The following is a 20723-nucleotide window of genomic DNA, read 5'->3' on the forward strand; positions in this document are numbered from 1 at the left end:
ACCTCACATACAATAACTTAGGTTCAAATAATTTTTTCTACAATACGTTGAAAGAAAAAAAATATTGGTTTAAAATTAAAAGTGATTTTTTTTATCCCAAATTCCATTTAAATTTTAGGAATAGTTGACATAGAAATAATATTTTTTTTTAATAAAACCTTTACAACAATTACTTAATTGAAGTAAATTAAGTGTACAAATCTGCTTAATTGAAGCAAATTTGTACAACTGGCCACATTTATATTTATTGTCACAGGCAAGGATATCCACTGAATGGAAGTTGCCATGTCTATTTTAGGGAAGGGGTAAATACTTTTTTTTTTTTTAATAATTTATACAATAGTATAGTTTTAAATCTGAAAATTACAATGAAGGAATTTTTTTATTATTTCAGAGGGCATTTTTTAATATTTGGTCGGGAGATAATTTTTAAAATCTATATAATAGATGGATATTTTTCTGTCCAAGTTTATTGTAACTTCAATATGCAACTGTACAATCACAAAAAATTACAAATAAAGGTTTATTTGAGAGGAATGCAAATTTATTTTGGTGGTGGATAGGTGGGTTATATTTCAAAATCTTTTTTTGGAGAGAGATACTTTTAATATTTTTTTCTTATTCTTAGTGGGGATTATTTTTTATAAGCCACGTTCATTATATCTTCAATTCAAAATTTACACAAGAAAAGCACAGGTATATTCAATAATTTCATGATTAAACAAAACAGATTTGATGTAAATATTTATAAGATAATTATTGATATAATTGAATTAATTTAAAACCTCTTTTGCTTACAAGTAAACAAAACAAAACATTAGAAAAATAGCCTAGGGGGAAAAAACAATAGAAAAATAGCTCAGGAAAAAAAAAAAAAAAAAAAACAGAAAAATATCCTAGGAAAAAGAAAACAAAGAAAAATAAAGTATCAGAAAAACCACAGGAAAAAAACTTCAGGACACAAAATTCACCCAATATTAATTAAATAAATATTTTAAAATTAATTCAATATATTTATATACAAGGTTTGAAATTTGAGTAAAGGAACTTTTCACATTTCATACTTCGAAATATTTTCCATTTATATTCTTATAGAACTTAACAAATTTTCTAGTGCCAATGATTACATTTACTATACTGTGATTAGACAATTACAGAAAATTTCTTTTCAAAAAACAAGTGATTTGTTTTTAAACTACTTACTGTAATAAAATATTTCATCACTTTCGGTAATCATTATCATAAATTCCATAGGTTGCAAATTTGCAATTAACAGCTTGAATTGAATTAGCCCTTAAATAGATATAGCTTTTAAAGAGGACAACGCATCACCACTTTGCAGGGGATATTCCTGTATCGTGATCTGTCACGCTAACTAGAATTGCCAAGGTGATGAATAGATTTTAAGCTTGCAAATTTAAAAAAAAAAAAAAAACATGTAGATGTTTGCGTGTGGGTGGCAGCAAGTAATACCTTTTGAATTGGTCCCTTTCTGTGATGTTTTATTTAGTTTCTGCTGCCCAAAAGTTACCAAGACTTAGCCATTATTCTGCCACATATCACGATACAGAAATCTCCCTACTTTGCAAGTCAATTTTGCAAAGCGATCTAAATTAAATGTTTTCCCAAAATTATTTAATTTTGTCTACGACTTCAGAAAATAATATTTTTCAAAATATTTCTAACGAAGGATTGAATTGGATCAAATACTGCTAGATTATTCTGCCACAGATCTCAACAAGGAAATATCTCTACTTTACCTGTCAATTTTGCATAGTGATTTAAATGAAATTTTTTCACAAAATTATTTAATTTTGTCTAGGGCTTCCTGAAAATAATATTTTTCAAAATATTTCTAACAGTGAATATATAAATTTAATATTTATTTTCATTGCTTACGGAAAAGGGAAGTTGAGGTAGATTTTTCAAATTTGTGGGGAGGCATGCTCCTGTCAGCCTTTGGGGGGATGCGCATCCCTGATGAGTGGAAAATATTCATTACAAAATGTGAACATTCAGATATTAAAAAAACATTGTAACTTAAATGTTAATAATTAGTTTTACACAATCTAAACATAGTGTCTGGAAAACAAACAGTTAAGGCCTAATTATTTTTTTAACACAAAAGTTAGTTATTTTATTCTTAAAACTCGAATATGGAACAAAATTGTTTCAGCTTAATTTGAGTCATTAGTAAATTTTTTTACCATAAGAAAATTTCATACTAATCTAATTGAAGTAAAAAGATATTTATGAACTTATTTATTACTTAAAAAATAAAATTTATTTGCTATTTGATACGATCTGAAACCAAAACAAAATTGCGTAACCTTCCTAAAGAATAATTCCTGAATGCGATATTTTGCAATTAGGCGAACGAAACTTGCGTTTGAAGATCAGAAAACGCATTTATAAATAAATGTAACACAAATTTTTAGTAAATGCAATAAAATAAAAGCAAAAACATTTAATTTACCACCAAAGGAATAGCAACTGCACAAACAACGGGTATGAACAAAAAGAAAACAATCTAAAGAAAGTTACAGCATTACTGCCAACTAAATTTTTTAATGCGAACAACTTTTAAAACATTTGATTTTACGCAATTTAAACTAAATTTTGCAATGACTTCAATTTATTTTAATATATTTTTTTATTATAAATCTTTGAAAAAAATATCCTTATTTTTAATTACATTCTGAAAGAATTATACTCCCTGTGGAGATTGTTATTAATTAACTTTAACCTTACTTATCGGAGTACTTTTTGTTTACATACAAAATATCCAGTACCCACATGAAGAACGAAAGACAATTAATTAAAATTCTGTTAGCCATTAGTCAACTTTAATTTAATTATGGAGGTTATTCCTCAAGATTGTAAAAATAATCCTGCTTGTCCGCATGGTACAGTATTTTAAATGTTTTATCCATCTCATTTTAAACTGATCAACGAAGTTTACTTCGTTGTATTCCGTCATTACAGCTGGGCATAGTAAAGGCAGTTTTTATAATAATTTTATTTCAACCTATTTACATTGCCCCTATTTTGTTCTTGTAAATTATTATGAGGTTAAACCGTAAGCATTTGTTTTTATGATCTGATTTATTTATTTTTTTTTTTTTTGTAGGACCATGCTTGCTTTTTGAAAGACATTGTGCAAATGGTAGAAAAACTGGAAAAAGATTTTTTGCTTGTTCTGCCTGTCGTGATAGATCAGTTTGCAGTTTCTTTCAATGGGCTGATGATGAGCTACTTGCTAAGAAAAAGTCTGTTTGGAAAAAAATAAACAATGCTAGCAAACCTCCTTACACCCATGAGGAGTGTGTGAAGTAAGATTTCCCTTATCATCAAGTTTTTTTTTTCAGTCAATCCCTATTTTTTAAGGAATTATTACCGTATCTTGATCTGCGGCAGAATAATGGTCAAGTCTTGGCAACATCCAGGCAGTATCCCACACGGGAAAAACTACAAAAAGAACATTACAGAGGAGGACCAATGAGAAAGTTATAACTCGTAGCCTCTCCTGGAAAAACCTCTATGCCCATAAGCAGAATATTTTCAAATGTTCTGCAACAGGACTTATTAATTTATACAAATGTTTTGCAAGCATTTCACAGCGAAAAAGGCTTCACTTATTCAAGATACAAATTGTTCTGCAGGACTTCCTTTTTTCTGCGACGTACGTCACAGTTTTAGGCACTTTATGCTTCTGGGCCTCTATGTACTATTTTTTAAGAAATTGCATATTTTAAACCAATTGGTACCTTGGCGATTGTACTTGATATGGAAAATCGTAATACAGATATATCCCCAAAACATGATAGAAGGGAGCAAACTGAAAGAGTATAACTTGTAGCCACTCCTGGGTGAATTTCTACTCAGTAAATTTTTCTAACCCCAAATAACTTTTGATCTTTTAAAAGAAACATGTAGATGTTTGACCAAGGGTGGTTACTAGTTATATTCTTCAAATTGGTCTCTTCTGTGACAATTTTAAACTTTCTAAACTAGCCGCCTTCTTTTCCTTTTTTTAAATTAAAAAAACCCTTTGAAGTTTAAAGTCTATTTTTGCCTTGGCAATTGTATTTAGCGTGGCAAATCACAATACAGAAATATTCCCTTTTTTAATTTAGGCCCACAAATTTTAATGATAGAAAATATTTCCATATGGGTTCTTGTTCATTCCAATTGCAATTATCAAGGGGAGGAAGTTTTTTATCTTCCAAAAATTAAAAAAAAAGTGTAATAGATTGCCTGGAGGTTTTAATTCCTTGCCTGACATTGCTCGGAAGTTGCCAAAACTTAGTGTCAAGGTGCCATAATGGCACCTTGGTATTCTTCCCTAATGTTGAATTCATTGATTTTTTCTGTGTTAAATTTATTAATTTTTCTGAATTACTATAATTGATCTTATTGTTTGCATCATTTTTGTGTTGCTTAAATTGTTTGACTCTGTTTTAGGCGTCTCTCTGTAATTCAAAATCTCCCAAAATCAAAAAGAGACTACTGCAGAACTTGTTCTTCCTTAATTTTACCAGAAGAAAAGAATCATCAAAATCATGAAAAACTTTCTAGTGTAACTCCAGATCAGTTACTTCAGCCTACTTCTCTTTTTCAAAGTCTGCAAAACAAAAAGGCCGAAGCTGTAATTATAATTATTTTATTTTTTTTAAAAATAAATTTATTGTTAATTTCCTTCAAATGTCTATTTGAAATCTCTGACAAAACTAAAAATAAACATTCTTCCAAAAGAGTGAATGAAACTTTCAAATAAAAAAATGTATTATTGATAAATTTATTGTATCCTTTGAAAAAATCTTAACTATTCCTTATAATTTTACATCAAGATGATTTATTATTGACAAAAAAATATAGTTTTTAATATTAGTTTCATTAGCATTAAGTAATAATAATTAAAAAAAAAGGATAGAATATAAAATTATGGGAAAAGATACTTTAGTTTTGTGAAAGTAATAGTTTATAAATATTTTCCCCCTGTTATCGTAAAAGCTTACCATTTAATGCAAATGTGAGTTAAATTTAAGGATGTTTTGTTATGTCACATGTTTTTCTTGCTGTTTCCTATGTTATAATGCAGCCATGAGTTTAAGTTATTCATACATGTATACTTTTTTATTTTATTTTGCTTTACTTTTATTACTTTTTTATTTTAATGGTAAAAAGTCACCAAAATGTATTTTTGTATGAAATGTTATAGGAATGTTTTAAAAAAAATTGTCATCAAAGTGTTTTTTTTTTTTTTTTTCCAACTGCTTTGATAGTCTCAATATGACAATCCCCCTCTTATAAGGTGAGTATCAGCTCCTAAGTCACGAAACATGACCTGAAATAGGGTGATTTTGTAGATTTTTCAAGGTATTTCTCAAACCATGCTTTGTATTAAAAAGTATAATTGTAAATGTGGTAAATCGATGAATTTTTACATAAAAAGAGTGCCAATAGGAAATATTTTGTTTTGTCTATGCATGCTTGACCTATTATGAAAGTTTACCAAAATTGTCCCCTTTTTAAGCAAATTTTATTTTTTGCCCCAATTTAACTAGCCCCTTCGACCTATTACAAGGTAAGCGAAGATCGAAAAAATTTTACAGAAAAGATGATTTTGAATAATGTGATTAATTAAAATTTCTTGAAAACAATTATGTCGCAACAGATTACATATAAAAGTTGAAAATGGGGAAATTTTGTAGTATTGTTAGCAGAGTTTGATAGAAAGAAAAACTTTCTGTCAGCATTGATTAACTCCTGTGACTTAGTTTCAATCCTTTCGTTGCCATCTCATTTTCGTAAAAATCACTGATTTTTTTAAAAATGTCTTAATTTTTATGGAACTCTTGGTTCATACCACAGAGATGAGTTTGGTTTAAAATCAAGAAGCTGAAAATCGAAATCCAAAAGTGTTATGTGTAAAAGCACTTCTTAAATAATTAAAAAAATACCTGAAGTTTAATCTAGATAAAAGTGTATGTATAAATCCTATAACCAGAGAATGTTTTTGATGTCTTAATAAAAATATTGATGCAAGATTTTTATTTATTTATTTAAGTGTGTGAATGCGAATCTCAACGATTTTTAAATCATGAGAATACAAATCTCAACATTTACTTATAAAATCAGGTAAATACGAATCTGAATGTTGATTTTGCAATATTTGAGTATGTAAATGAATTAAAAATTTTGATTGGAATTTTGAAATCCATGACATTATTTATCTCCTAATTATTTGTTATTGAATGTGAACAAGATTTTTGTTTCAATATAATTTGTTGTTATTATTTATTTAACTTAGAAAACTACTAAATAATTATGCTGCCTATCTGTGTAGATATGTTATCTCCAGTTGTAAGTGTATGTAATTTTTCCTTTGCATCTTTTCAGCAATATTTCTTCTCTGAAAATACAGTGAAGTTTGTCGTAACATTATTGGAAAAACTTGGATTCACCAAACTTCTGCTCATTGGCACTCCTAAGTATTCATGTGTTTCACATAGAAACTTTTTTACTTTTTTGATATTTATTTTTATTTTATATATTTATAAATTCAATAGACTGTAGCCCCTTCAATAGACAATAACTGGGACTAGGTTCAATTTAGATATTTTTAATATTGGATATTTAAAAAAATAAGCAAAGGCTGCTTTCATTAATTTTATGTTGTTTAAAATCAGGCATAAGTTTCTTCCAGAATTTCCAACTTTTGGAGAAAATGTTAAAAGTCTCTTACAGTACAGAACCTGTTATCCGAAAATCGGAAAACCAAAAAACCGGAATGAAATTCGATAAATTTTCCCACCATTTTTTTAAAAAATATTTTTTTTTTCCTCATAATATTTTAGGATTTTTCTTTCTTTTTTGAAAGATGTTTACCTTACCATCATTTTGGAAATATTCATTAGTGTATGATTTCATCGTTTTTTCCTTTTATGATTATTTCCAAACATTTTTTTTTTAGTTGGGTTTAACAATAAAAAAAAACTGCTTTTTGCAGCGATTCAGAAAACCGGAAAAATCAGTTATCCGGAATAGCGATGGTCCCGATCGTTTCGGGTAATCGGTACCCTACTGTGCTACATAAATTTCTTGTTTTACTTTATTGTATTATTTTTTTCTCTTTAATCATAGCCCCGCAGTGGACTGATCTATAAAACACGGCTCTCAATAGAATACCAAAGTCAAACTTAAAAAGCAAGGATCAGGGGGCAAGTGGGTGACCACTTTGATCAGCCAGCAAAGGATTTGCTGTACCCGTCCTCAATAAACTGCCCTATCAGAAACTTCTCCATTTTGCACACATGTCATCAAGCTACCAAAACAGGGGATCCATCCCCTCTGCAGAGGATCAAAATTGTGATGGCATGTCTTTAGATCATCCTCAAAAATGTTTTCTAGACCATGACCAATAGCTTATTCTACAGCTATAGTGCACTGTAAATAAAGTACTACTAATTTAATCATATAAAGCTTAACAGTTTGTATGACAATGTTTACATATAATTTAAATAAACAAAACTTAAATAATTATGCAAATGGTTTTTATTGGAGCAAAATAGTTTCACACATTTTTATTTTTAAGGATTAGAGTTGACAGGGATTTCCATACTTTTTGATCTTTATCCACTCTCATGTCTGTTAAAATGACTTGTATTTCCCAGCTGAGCACCTTTTTTTTTCCTGTTTTAATTATGATACTTCATAATTACTTTTCGTGTTTCTGATTGTGGTAGAACTTCGTTCAGCAGGATTAATTGGGTCTTGTCCCAGTCCAGATAATCAAACATCCGAATAATTTAAAAAAGAAGAACCCAGTCAAAAAAAGCACATCAAAATTGTACTTAACACTATTTAAAAACACTATTTTCGTGAGAATGTAGGAATGAAAATGATAAAACTCTGCATTTTGAATAATCTTGATACCAGTTACTTTGGTTCGTCAAGTTTCTACTGAATAACACAAAAAGTAAAAATGTCTTAAAACTTCAAAAGTGAATGAAAGTAATAAAATTATTCTGAAAATCATGTATTTATTGAGTTGTTTTACTGTTAATTTTTTCCACTTTAATGTATTAGGTGTTCAAAATAAAATAAAACTAATGTTTATATATGATATTGATTGATATAGCTGGATAAGCCAACTCAATTATTCAGGAAGCTATAGTTCTTTAAAATGATAAGAACAGCAATTATACATATTTTAAATGGGCTTAAAGTATCCATGCATTTTATTGCTTTAATAAATATCAAGAACAATGTTATATAATCTGGGAATGTTTATATTTCTTATAATAGTGCTTAAGTTTTATAAAAACTACAAATAGTTTAATCTGGACACTTAGCCTAAGGCCTACTCCTATATCTCATAAAATTTAGCTGACTAAGTACATGTTGAATTCTATTGAAGTAAGGTTGTTACTAGTAGAGATGTTACTCATATAAAGCACTCATATTTTAGTATAGGCTTGGCTTTTTTTTCCAACAAATTTGTCAAAAGCTTTATAACTCCTTTATCATTGAAAAGCTTTTTATTTTAAATCCTCCAATGACTTTGTTATTTATGAATTTTTATCTTAGGAGTAATTGTTGGGGGTTTTATATATATATATATATATATATATATATATATATATATATATATATATATATATATATATATATATATATATATATATATAAAAGCTGTTTTTTTTTCCATAATCACCAGATATGCATAATATGCACATCATAACAGAAATTTTTTTTAATATTACTATTTATTAAAAAAAAATTAAAATGTCAAAAATTATCCCCTTTTACATTACAGCCAGTATTTTTTTTGTACTATAATATATTTTAAAAATAAGTCTGCAAAAAAAACCATATTGTAAAAGTGGAGAAGAATTCAAAAGTGATTCTTATAAAAATATTTATCAAATATTAGCAATGAAATGCATCGGAACAACTTAGATTTTAGATTTACAAGAAAATTATGTATATGTTAAAACATGGTAAGTCAGCAACTAGGTTTTATATCTTATCAATGTAGAGTTTTTTTTAAACTTCAAGCACTTTTTAAAAAGAATCAATGATTTTCGTACAAATTTCATCAAAATTTGATGGGGACAAAAGGGTTGGAACTAGTTATGATCGTCAATAAATTGCTTATAGAAAGTTATTAATTAAGATTTGAATATTATATTGAGAAATAAAAAGATAGAAAAGTTAATACCTGTAGAACATAATTCATTACCAATTTTATCTGTGATGTCAAACGTTTAATTTTCTGTATTCTTTATTGTTGATTTAATTCTTCATTATTTTTATGAGACAGGTGTGTTTTTTATTAATTTTTAATATTATATCACTGTGTTTATTTGGAAATTAAATATTCATATCTTTTATTTTGCGCATTGGATATTTGCATTGATATAGTTTTGTAAAAGAATATTGCATTTAGCAAATAAGTGTTTAAAAAAAATTAACACACTCTTCTTTTTTTTTTAGAATTCATGAATATATTATGAAAGAAAAGGATGCTTTATCCATATCATCACTACTAATGGATATTGATCCAAGATATGTAAGTAGTATCAAATCTTCAGTTAGTAAGTTTCTTTGTCATTGCCTTAGGAGTGTGTGTTTACTTAATTGTTTTATATTGTTTTTTTCTCATTGTAAATATACGATAATAAAAAGGCTTAAATAGTCTATTTGTATCATTTTTTTAATTTCGGGTATTAGTAAAAACTGCTTTAAAAAATTATTAATCACTCTAAATTTAATTTTAATATTTTAGAAATGATAACCATAGTCCAATTCCAAAAAATAATTTGAAATTATTTATTTATGCCTAACTGACTCTATGCAATTAATTATGCATTGCTTACCTCTCTGAAAGTACTTTTCTGGAATATTGTGTAAGTTATAAAAATCCAGCACATTTGCTTAGCCTTTGAAGGGTTTTAATACAATCACTTCATTCAAAACATTTTTATAAATGTAAATACTGTTTAAAATTTTGAGATCATTTTTTATGGACAGAAGAACTTATATATAATTAATCAAGCAATAGATTGAGTAAAAGTTAATACAACTGAAAAATTAGTTTTAGTTTAGTTCTACTTTAGTCATTTTTAAATTTTAATTCTTTTATTTATTTATTATTATTATTAATTTATTTTTTTTTGAAGAAAATTTCAATAATTATTAGTAAAATTGAAATGTTTAAAAACAGATTAGTTTGAAAAACATTTTCGTATTTATTATAAATTTGAGAAGAGGCTTTTACCATAGGGCAGGTTTATTGGTGCAGTTTTTTGTTTTGTTTGGAGAAAACTGTAAAAAAAAAATCTTTAATCCAATCAATAAAAATATTCTGTACTTTATTTATGAAAAAATTATTTTTAAAATAAAGTGGGAGCTAGTTTATTTATAGTGGAAAAATCCATTTAAATTTGTCCAATTCCAGTTTTATTCTCTTGTTGAAGATACTAATTCTCATAATTCCTTTGTTTACATCTTCATAGCATTCATTTCCAAGCATATAGTACATAATAATAAAAATTTTAAATTATTGTTTTTATTTTTATTTTGGAATTGAATTTATTATTTGAATAATTATCGCAAGTTAATCCAAATGAAGGAAGTGAGGATTAAATTATTATAAATAGTTGGTGGTTAGAAAGAACAATATGGGCATTATAAATTTGCTTGAATCCTAACTTTCAACGCTAGGTTTTCAAAACTTTGTGTAAATATATTAAAGAAAGACTATATATTTATAGAATTTGAAAATTTCTTAATCAAGGTCCTTTTTGAGAAAAGGATTAAATATAAATTTACGAGTCAAATAATTCTAAAACACTAGAAAATGTATATTAATGGCTTAATTGTGGAATCAAACTATAACTTAATCTATACTCATGTTTTTTATTTTTTTATTATTTTTGTTGTTTTGTTATTTATTATAAGGAACTAAACATTCCCTTAATAACTTTAGTATTGATCATTAATTTTGTTTCAATTATATCTTCATAGAGATGATATTTTATTGAGAATAAGTTAAATTGCAATTTATTGTAATTAAATCTTTAAAAAAAAAAAAAAATTCTTGAAGATTCTTTTCATTACTAAACATTTTTTCTTAAAATGTATTTAAGACAAAAAGTTTAGTTCCCTTGTTTTAAAGACATAAAATATTTTATATTAATTATTGCTTATTTTTTGCTAATAATTCTTCTTTAAGATTTTGTAATGATTTTTTTTTTTTTTGTAAATTTAGTTGCAGTTTTTCAGTCCAGAACAGTTTGTTCACTACAACTTATTTAACAATCACTACTTTGGTGGCGAGGAGTGTGAAGATCGAGTTAAACAGTTTCTAACTGAATCTAATGGTGGCAAAGTTGCAATTTTGATAGATCCTCCATTTGGTGGCCTTGTCGATGCTATTTCGTACACACTACAGACTATAAACAAATTGTGGCAGTCGTCTAACTCCAAATCAGGCTCAGAAACTGTTCCCTTGTTATGGTTTTTCCCATACTTTCTCGAGAAGCGAATTGTCAAAAACTTCCCTGATTTAGTAATGATGGATTATAAAGTAACTATATTTATTTGGTATTTATAATCATTCACTTTTTTATTGTCCACTATAATGTTAGAAGATCATCATAATATTTGTTTTCTTTATCTTTTTAACTTCAAAAGTTTTATCCTAAATAAATTTTAAACTTATTATTATTTTTTTTTTTTTTTTTGCTTGAAATAATGTAGCGTAATATTTTCATAATTAATCATAAGTTGAAAAGATTCTTTTTTATCTCAATGTCACGATGTCATATGTCTGACTTATGTCATTAATCTTATTTCTGTGAGTTTGATTAATGTAAATAATTGATCAATTAAGAGTTTATTTTTCGTGACTTTTGCTGATTCTTATATTTTATTTTTAAAGAAATGTGTGCACCTCAAAATCCTTTTTATTCTTATTTCAAAATTATAAGAATTACACAATAAATTTTGTTTTTAGATAATACCCTTAACATTAACCCATAATATTCAAACTCAGCCAGGTATTATATTACAAGGTACTATAGTACCATACCAAAGGAAGTTATTTTAGTCAAATTAGAGGGCCCACAATTTGACACTATGTGTAAATATGTATGTATTTAAAAGAAAGAAGAAAAAAAAGTGTCCTCTAGTTTAAATTACTAAGGGTCCTGGTGTGGACAAATCATTTCATATTTTTTTTACACCTTTAAAAATTGTTAAAGGGTGTTTTCCTTTTTATCTAAACTTAAATAATAAAAATTTTACTATCTAAAATTTTAAAGTTCAGTTTTTTATTTAATTTAATATAATATCAGATATGTTGCTTATTGCAATGAAGTAATTTTTATTTATTTTGATTTTTTAGGTGGGGTATGTAAACCATAAAAAGTTCAGAATGAAGCTTGATATGAAAGATTCACCAGTTCGTATTTACACTAATATTCCGCCTGTTTCCTTCAAGTTGCCTAAAAATGAAGGCTATGGGTAATTAATTTAGTTTATTTCAAGTAAATAGTTAGAATGTGAAGTATTTTTTTTTTTTTTTTGTGCATTTATGCGCATTTATATTACTCCTAAAAAATTAAATGATTCTTTAATAAAAAAGATGTATATATTTAATTGTAAAATAATTCTAATTAATTAATTTTAAAATAAAGAGAAATTAAAACTTTTAAAATGGTTTAATTTTGCCTAATTGCACATTGATGTGTTACTCTTGTTATATTGTCATATTTGTCAGATTAAATCTTAGCACTAAAACATAGCATTTTGTTTTAACTTTTTGATCTATCTTATGTATTGTCATTCATCGAGCTATGGTGGCACATTGGTTAAAGCATCAAGCAGTCATTATGTAGTGGCTCGAAATCTAACCAGCTGCAGGATGATAGATACAGCTTATGTTTAAATTAAAGCCAACCAGTATACAAAGCTGACTACTTTGCCAACATCATTAGAAGAGCCTTAACCTCTATGTACCTTTTGACCAACAACTGGCTGTTGTTGACCCAGTTGCTGTTTTAAATATTTTGCTTTTATTAATTTAATTATAGATGAAAAGCAATCTATTATTGATTGATGAGATTTTTGGGGAAAAAATTCAATTTAAGAAAATTATAGTGAAATACAAAAAGCTGTTTCAATGTTCCGGATTAGTATTTAATATTATCATTAAATAAGCGATGTATGTTAATAATTTGCACCGATATGCAGCTGGCTATATTTCAAGCCACCATTGGGGATGAAACCTAAGTCCTGTGCCATAACATCTCGATGAATGACATTACTGAGGCATAATTAAATGATTTCATGATAAAATTTAATTATGATTTTCAATACACCTCCACTTTGCAATCCATCTTATTTTTCTTTTTGACCAAGCAGTCAATGTAATTCTCATTGTTCCTACTTTAAGGGATGCTATATTATGAGAGAAATCCTTCATGGCAAATTTTCAATGGCCTATATTAATACGGAAAGAGGAAGTTCAAGTAAATTATAAAGTTTCAATTGCGGATTTTTTTTCTCAATATTAAAATCCAACTAAATTATGGCAAGTAATCCCGTAAAAACATTGAATACACTTTGCTCTGAGGTTTAAATTTTGGCTATACATATAGAAGTGAAACAGAATTTGTCATGAAAAATTTATCTCGTGGTATAGTGTCCTGTTATTTAGTTGACTTTTTTCGCATCTGCATGTTTTTGTGAATGTACCTTCACTTTTTTGGTACTGATGCTCGCCTGTGTCAGTTTCAGAACTCTTTGTTGTCACTAATCTTTCATTTTTCTTTCAACACAAAACTGCCTAATTATATATATTAATTTCTTTTCCTAAATAAATTTTTATAACTTTAATGATTTGTAAGTCCCTATTATTATTTTTCTTGATATTTAATTTTTAGTATTATGTTGAGCCTGTAAAATTTAATTAAAAGTATTTAACATTGTTGATAACTTGAAGTTTAGTAAAAATGTTATGCCTTCAGCCTTTTGTTTCATTTTTCCCCCTCTAATATATTAAGACAGCTGACTAAAGTCTATTTTCTTGTGTAGATGTTAAATTTAATTTTTCATTTTTATAATTATAAAATTTTCATTTCAGATTTTGCACCAAGTGCAAAAGATATGTTTTTAAAGATAATTTGCACTGTGAAAAATGTAATGCCTGTACAACAAAGGTAAGACATTTATTGTTTGCTAATCTTTTATTGGATATACGTAAGAATACCTCTTAACTGTATTTTATTTAACATATTTGTGATTATTGTGTATTCATCTTAATAAAGAAAAGAAAATCTTAATGTGACTCAACTCAACCATGTTTGTTAATGAGGTTTGGATTCAAATGTTTTCCTCTTAAGCCCCTGGAAAATTAATTACTTACTTAAATACTGTTCTTTGCAAGTTTTTGATTTTTACGAATCTACTTGCTTTCTTTGTACCTAGTCTTTATTTTAACATTTACACATACCTCGTTACTTTATTATGCAATCATATACATATATTTTTACGTAATATATTTTTTTAAATTTGTGTAAAGAACATAATTCCTTTGATATTTCATAATGAAACTATTTTACTCTAATCAATCTTCTTCAGATTGAGTGAAATCCTCTCCAACCAAACCTTTTAAGTTTAGTTGAACCATTTTTTCTCCCTAAGTTTTGTAGTTTTAAGCTTATTACTGACCTTTATGAGGTTTTGATTCGAATGAATGATAACTTTTTATTTTATTTATTTCATCCAATTAATTAAGTGGTGTTAGTCATTTTACGTTTTTTCATTTAACCCTTCAGAACAGTGATTATGTGAATATGATCCCGCAAACTTTCTTCGTTCTCCACTGTGTCACAAATGAAACAAATCTTTTTTACTCTTGTGGTTCAAGATCACGCATGCAGGGTGAGATCTCAATACGGTACTCTCGTGTTGCATTGCTTATTTGTAAGTGTATTTATTCTGGTATGTAAGTGTACGTATGTATATTCTCAGAACATGCAAACATGGACAAGCGCTTTTTTCTCATTCTGCTAGTCTTGAAGGGGTTAAAGGAAGTTGTTTTGAAGGTTAATTGCATGTTCTAATTTTATTCTCTTCAATGTCAACATCTATTTAAAAACTCAGCAGTGTAAGTCTTAATGATCGTATTTTAGACTTAGATTCGAATATGAGTGTTTGTCTCAAACCAAATTTTTACATTGAAGTTATAACATTTTTGTATTTAGGCAGGAATTAGGTTTTTTTTTATAACAAATGAAATGTATAAAAAGTGAGCTTTAAAAATATTGCTAACAAAAGATTGTTTTCATGTAAATTTCGTTTTTGACATTGAAAAGGGGTTCTTATCCAATTACCCTTGAAATAGCTGCAATAACAATAAAGGTTTCTAGAAATATTTGAATAGCTAACTATTTTTCTACTTGCATTTAACACATTATATAATACACTTAACACATAATATAATACTATATATATTATTAACACATTATATGCACTATTACACAATTTATATTAAATACTAATATATTATCCAAAAAGTGTTTCCTTAAAATTGTGGTCAGTCGCATACCTTCCATTTTTCTCCCAAAAAATCCATTTTCTTATGAGCAAAAATTACTAGTCTCAAAATTTATGAACATCTTGTATTTTCTATAATTGAAATAATTTCAATTTGTACAAAGTGAATGCCATAGAACTGTTTTTATAAAGCTTGAGTTGCTTTGCAATATTTTAACTGAACATGTTTTTTTTCTTCAGCATGGTAAGACTTATAAGCATTGTGATCAATGCCAGAGATGTGTAAAAAGCTCTTATGTACATTGCAATACCCATAACAAATGCTCTCCCGAAGTCCCGACTTCCTTGGAATCATCAGAAAAGAAATGTGCATGCAATCCTGGTCCAGAAGATGGAAATGAGGTGGAAAAATGTTTTAAATGCTTTGGTTATGGCCATAGAAAAAGAGATTGCCCATCAAATCAGCAGAGGTGAATATCTAACATTTTTAATCCATCCATTATCTTCTGGCTGTCGAGTTTCTACAATACATTGTGTTTCTGCTTTTCATTTGAATATTTATTATAGGGGAAACGAATATGAAAAAGCCGTACTTTTAGTTTGTATTGGTTACAATCTTTATACGCTTAACATAGTATTTTGCCCATATCCCAATATTTATCCCATATTGTGTTATTTTAATCATTGCATTGTAACTTTCACTTATCTGTATTTTGCTTGCAGTAAGATTAAAGAACATGCAGTCAATATGTTTTATAAACTGAATTGAATCCTTAAATATCCTAGTAAGAATTGGCTATACTGTGCCAAACATAAACATTGATACATAATTTAGCCAAGTTGAATAAATACTGCTATAAACTAACACTGGCACAAAAATAAAAGCAAAGAAAGTGCAAATATCTCTTATTCTGAAAGAAGTCGGCCCTGAGATTGAAATTATATAAACATCATAGAATATGATATTTGCCATATTCAGACATATGAATGCTCAGTTTTGTTTTTAGGAAATCAATAATGAATTTGAAATTCAAAAGCTAATACACATTTATAGATATCTATAAATAAATTGCAAGAAATAAAAACATAAAGCATATGGAAGCAAAATATTTATATTTAAATATATAAGAAAATAATTTTACAGTCTTCTGGAAAAATTTTATTTTAATAGAATAAACAGAACAACTATTACTTATTTCTTATTTTGACCCTTAACAGAACAATGCAGCCATATAAGTGACATGGCACTTTTGCATATTGAATCGAATACAACGCACATGATGACTAAAATCATTTTATTAATTTTACCACATTTATTGTAGTCATATCTAAAATAATATAATTATAATCAGTCATTATAGTTATACCTGATAAGAAGTAAGCATGAAATACCTATAGGATCTATGAATACTATTACTGGTCAATATTAATAATAATCGCTTCTTTTGGTCACACGGGTCTGTCCACACATTTTGTGAAAGTTCCGTTTTTGTAAAAATGTTATTCGATTAATAAAACAATAATGAAGATAAACAAATTTGTGAAGGGTCCAATTAAAAGATAAATTATTTCGTGAAGAGTTCGTTAACGGCCCCAAATTTCTTCTAAACAGACCCCTGGGTAATAATAACCAATGAAGTTTGGTCGATGTGATTAAACAGTTTATGTAGCATTGTGGCATGGGTGTGCCTCTTTGTATATGTGTTTCGGTTGAAGAGATAAATCCGTTTATTATTATTACTAACGAAATTAATAACAATCGCTTTTTTTAGTCGAAGTGGGAAATAAAAACTGGAGATTTCAGTTTCGTGATCTGCGGCAGAATAATTGCCAAGTCTTGAAAACTTCCGTGCAGCGGCCCAAGAGAAACTATAAGACATCACAGAATAGGACCAACTCCAAGGGTATAACTCGCAGCCATCCCCAGGCAAACATCTACATGTTTTTTTTTTGTTTTTTTTTTTTAATTTTTACGGTTTAAAATAAATTTGGTGTGGCATATCATGATACAGAAATATCCCCTATAAAAACGCAAAAGAATGACATTGACTAAACTTCATTGGTTATTATTAATAATGACCGGTTAATGTGATAAATTTGCTTATTCACTTTAACCAGTTTATTTAGTTATTATTAGTATTGACTGATTAGTATTAATAATCAACTATTCACATTGACCGTACCATATATATATATATATGTGTGTGTGTGTGTGTGTAACTTTTTTTTTAGGGGAAAATAATACTAAGCTCATTGAAGCGTATCCCACCTAAGGCAGGCATTCCTAAACAGCTGATACATTACTATTGATGCTGTTAGTGGGTAGATTTTTTTTTTTTAAAAAAGGGTTTAGATATATTTTCGACTAATATTGTAGTTGTCAAATAAAATTTGATTTGTTAACAATTATGTATGGGATATCTTGTTTTAAATCCTTCATATTTTCGAAAATAAATAAATGCATTGTTTATATTTTTTTACTTTTTCTAAATCTATTCATATGTTTTATATCTTCTAAAGCTTCATTTGATTAATTATTTTTCAGCAGGAAAAAGAAGAAACATTAAATGGAAGATACCTGTTGTTAAATGATTGTTAAATAAAATCTTTTTAATGAAAATTCGTCTCATCAATTAATTGTGCAAGAAGTTACTCAGATTGTTACTTAATCACTTAAATTTCAACTAATTTCAAAATGGACTTATTATTTATATATTTTTATACTTCTTATTTTATTTATTTATTTTTGTCCTAAGGGATTACAAAGCTTTGCTTACAAGTATAGGTGTAAAATACCCAGATTTTTATATCTTTTGGTTACAATCCCAAAATTTATAAATACAGTAGAGCGCCGATTATCCGAACGTCCAATTATCCGAACTATGTCTGAATTCGTTTTTTTTTTTTTTTTTTTTTTAAGTTTAGAATACTTTTTAACCTCTTGACAATTTTTCTAAATTAAGAAGAATAAATAATATCCCCTACATCCGAGGACCACATTTAGTTTACAACCTTTTTGAGCAGTTTTGTTATAGCAGCCATAGATACATGTATGGTGATACTGTTAAACCTACCTACTCCTTTACAACTGAACATTATCTTCCAAGAATGCGAGCTTCTTTTTGATAGTCTACAATGGTTGGAATGCAGAAGAAGTTTATGAATAGTTAAGTGCTGAAGTTTTATAATTGGGGAATGGGCAGTTGTCACTTATGTTTAACGATCAGTGATTACAGTGTTTGGAATAATAAATCTTGGAATAAAATTCTTAACAGAAAAAACTGAAGTTTCTGAACCAGTAGATCTTTCGAATGAAAATGATGAAGTTGTTGCTGAAATTTTGAATGAAAATCGGAACTCCACAGACGAAGAGGAAGAAGTAAGTGATCAAGTTCAAGATAGTGGACCTTCTCATATAGAAGCATGCAATTCATTAGATATTGCAATGAATTGGCTAGAACGTCAAAATGATGTTGATCTAGGTCAGTTGATTTATTTAAACAGAATAAGGGATAGATGGCTGCTGAAAAAAAAACACATCTTCTTTGAAAGGAAATCTTTGCTGGATTTTTTTTGCAATGGAAAATAATGAAAAATGTGGTAAAATCGGTAATTGACAAAAAAAATTATAAAAAACTGAAATATGATGAAAATAGTTCAAAATAAAAAAAAGTTAATTAAAAATATTTAAAAATTGAAGGAAAAAAATTTTAAAACACGCAAAGCTATGTTAGATAATACTACTACCATTCCTAAGCCTACAAAAGGTGTGAAGGGAAGTTAGTGCATAAATAATAATCATGTACACTAGATTTTAAACAGTTTTCCAATTATCCGAACCATGTTCGGTCCCGAGCAGTTCGGATAATCGGGGCTCTACTGTACCTGGATATTTATCAGTTTTATAGCAAATTTAATGGTTATGTATTTCTTAAATGTTTTACAAAATTATGCGTATTTAATGCACAATGAAGTTTTGCTTGCATCGTTAATAGTTAACTAGTTATTTACTGTGAAGAAAAATTCATTTAATCGGACAAATAAATTATTGAAATCATAATTCTTTCGCTCTCTTTATATGAGAGCAGTTACAGTTTAATCTCTTTTCACATTTCTAATCATAATTCTCAACATTTGTGGTTTTAAAAACAACATGTAAACAAGCAAAGTTTTGCCACAGATATATTTTTGAAATGCAGACATTTATTCAGGTTTTTAAGTTATTTAATTTAAAAAGTTCATTACGTCAAACTTTGCCTGATATGAATTATAATAATGTCCAATGTGTTAAATTAGATGTATCATTTTTGTTCGTTTTTACATTATTGTTACTAATGAATTAGCATAACGTTAGTAGAATTTTCAAAGAGGTGTAAAGTATATTCTAGCTTGAATGCTTAAATATTTTTGTATACTGAGTTTAAATGAGGTCAGGAAACTTCTACCCCAATTAAAAAACACTGCTCTGGGATTATGGAGAAAGAAAACTGTTTTTCTTCATTCAAAATTGTAATGAGTAACTTATTAAGTAATTTAAAACTAGGATTTATATATTTTATTCCTAGTGATTGAGGGAACTGAAATTTAATAATTCTTTCTAGAATGAAGAAAGAGTACTTATTTACAGGGTATCCGCGCACCTGGAAAGTCATGAATTTCAGTATTGAGCAAAATTTGTCATGAAAAGTCATGATTTTTGCAATTTTTAAAAAAAAAAAAAAATCATGGAATTTTATCTCCCAGTGTTGCAAGTACCGTGCCAATCCACGCCAATTGTGGAAACCTGCGCCTTCATGCTCCAAATTGAAGTAGTAGGCTTAAATTGCGCCCATCTGCGCTAAAAGGGATATTTTCCCCTGGGTATTGCCAAGTCACGATTTTGCGGCAACCAAGCTACTGCCAGGTGGAGGGTTGCTCTGGATTTAGTGGGAAGGATTCTTGCACTCTCGTGTGCAACACTGCTTAATTTTGCAAGATATTCTCAAATTCAGGTTTCATTTTCCACTCTCTGAAATGGAACCGAAACTTCCCTGGAATTTTCGGGGACCAACTAAACATTGCCAAATTTTAATAGCAAAGGAAAATTTTATTTCTCTTGTTAATTTCATCGTTATTGAAGTGCCATCATCTTCGTCAATGAGAGGCAAGATTTT

At 27.8% G+C, this 20723-nt stretch overlaps 2 protein-coding genes across 5 annotated transcripts in view; one reads left to right on the forward strand and one right to left on the reverse strand.

The window, feature by feature from the left end:
- The window catches only part of LOC107456490 (wings apart-like protein homolog), a 30079-nt gene extending 27461 nt beyond the window's left edge, over positions 1 to 2618 (reverse strand). Inside the window, exon 1 of one of the 3 annotated variants that reach the window (XM_087153534.1) lies at positions 2477 to 2618. Coding sequence is in view for 2 of the 3 variants with exons in the window: in XM_087153532.1 (XP_087009658.1) it covers positions 1204 to 1221 (18 nt within the window). In the remaining variant the exon portion in view is untranslated. Of the gene's footprint in view, positions 1 to 1203 lie in introns of all 3 variants that reach the window. The other 2 variants (XM_087153532.1, XM_087153533.1) reach the window with 2 other exon arrangements.
- LOC107456491 (rRNA N(6)-adenosine-methyltransferase ZCCHC4) lies at positions 2543 to 18190 on the forward strand. Of its 2 annotated transcripts, none has more exons than XM_016074360.4 (10): positions 2543 to 2906; positions 3131 to 3332; positions 4465 to 4648; positions 6403 to 6494; positions 9502 to 9577; positions 11279 to 11596; positions 12416 to 12534; positions 14156 to 14231; positions 15811 to 16040; positions 18116 to 18190. In XM_016074360.4, the coding sequence occupies exons 1-10, from the start codon at positions 2858 to 2860 to the stop codon at positions 18135 to 18137; spliced, it is 1368 nt and encodes a 455-aa protein (XP_015929846.2). In that variant the 5' UTR covers positions 2543 to 2857; the 3' UTR covers positions 18138 to 18190. The 2 variants fall into 2 exon arrangements, with proteins under 2 accessions (XP_015929846.2, XP_015929847.2); XM_016074361.4 differs by having other exon boundaries at positions 2748 to 2906; positions 18119 to 18190.
- The last annotated feature ends 2533 nt before the right edge of the window (positions 18191 to 20723 follow it).

Source organism: Parasteatoda tepidariorum, chromosome 10, assembly GCF_982258835.1.
Source record: "Parasteatoda tepidariorum strain Cologne lab strain chromosome 10, Ptep-v5.0, whole genome shotgun sequence".
Lineage (NCBI taxonomy): Eukaryota > Metazoa > Arthropoda > Arachnida > Araneae > Theridiidae > Parasteatoda > Parasteatoda tepidariorum.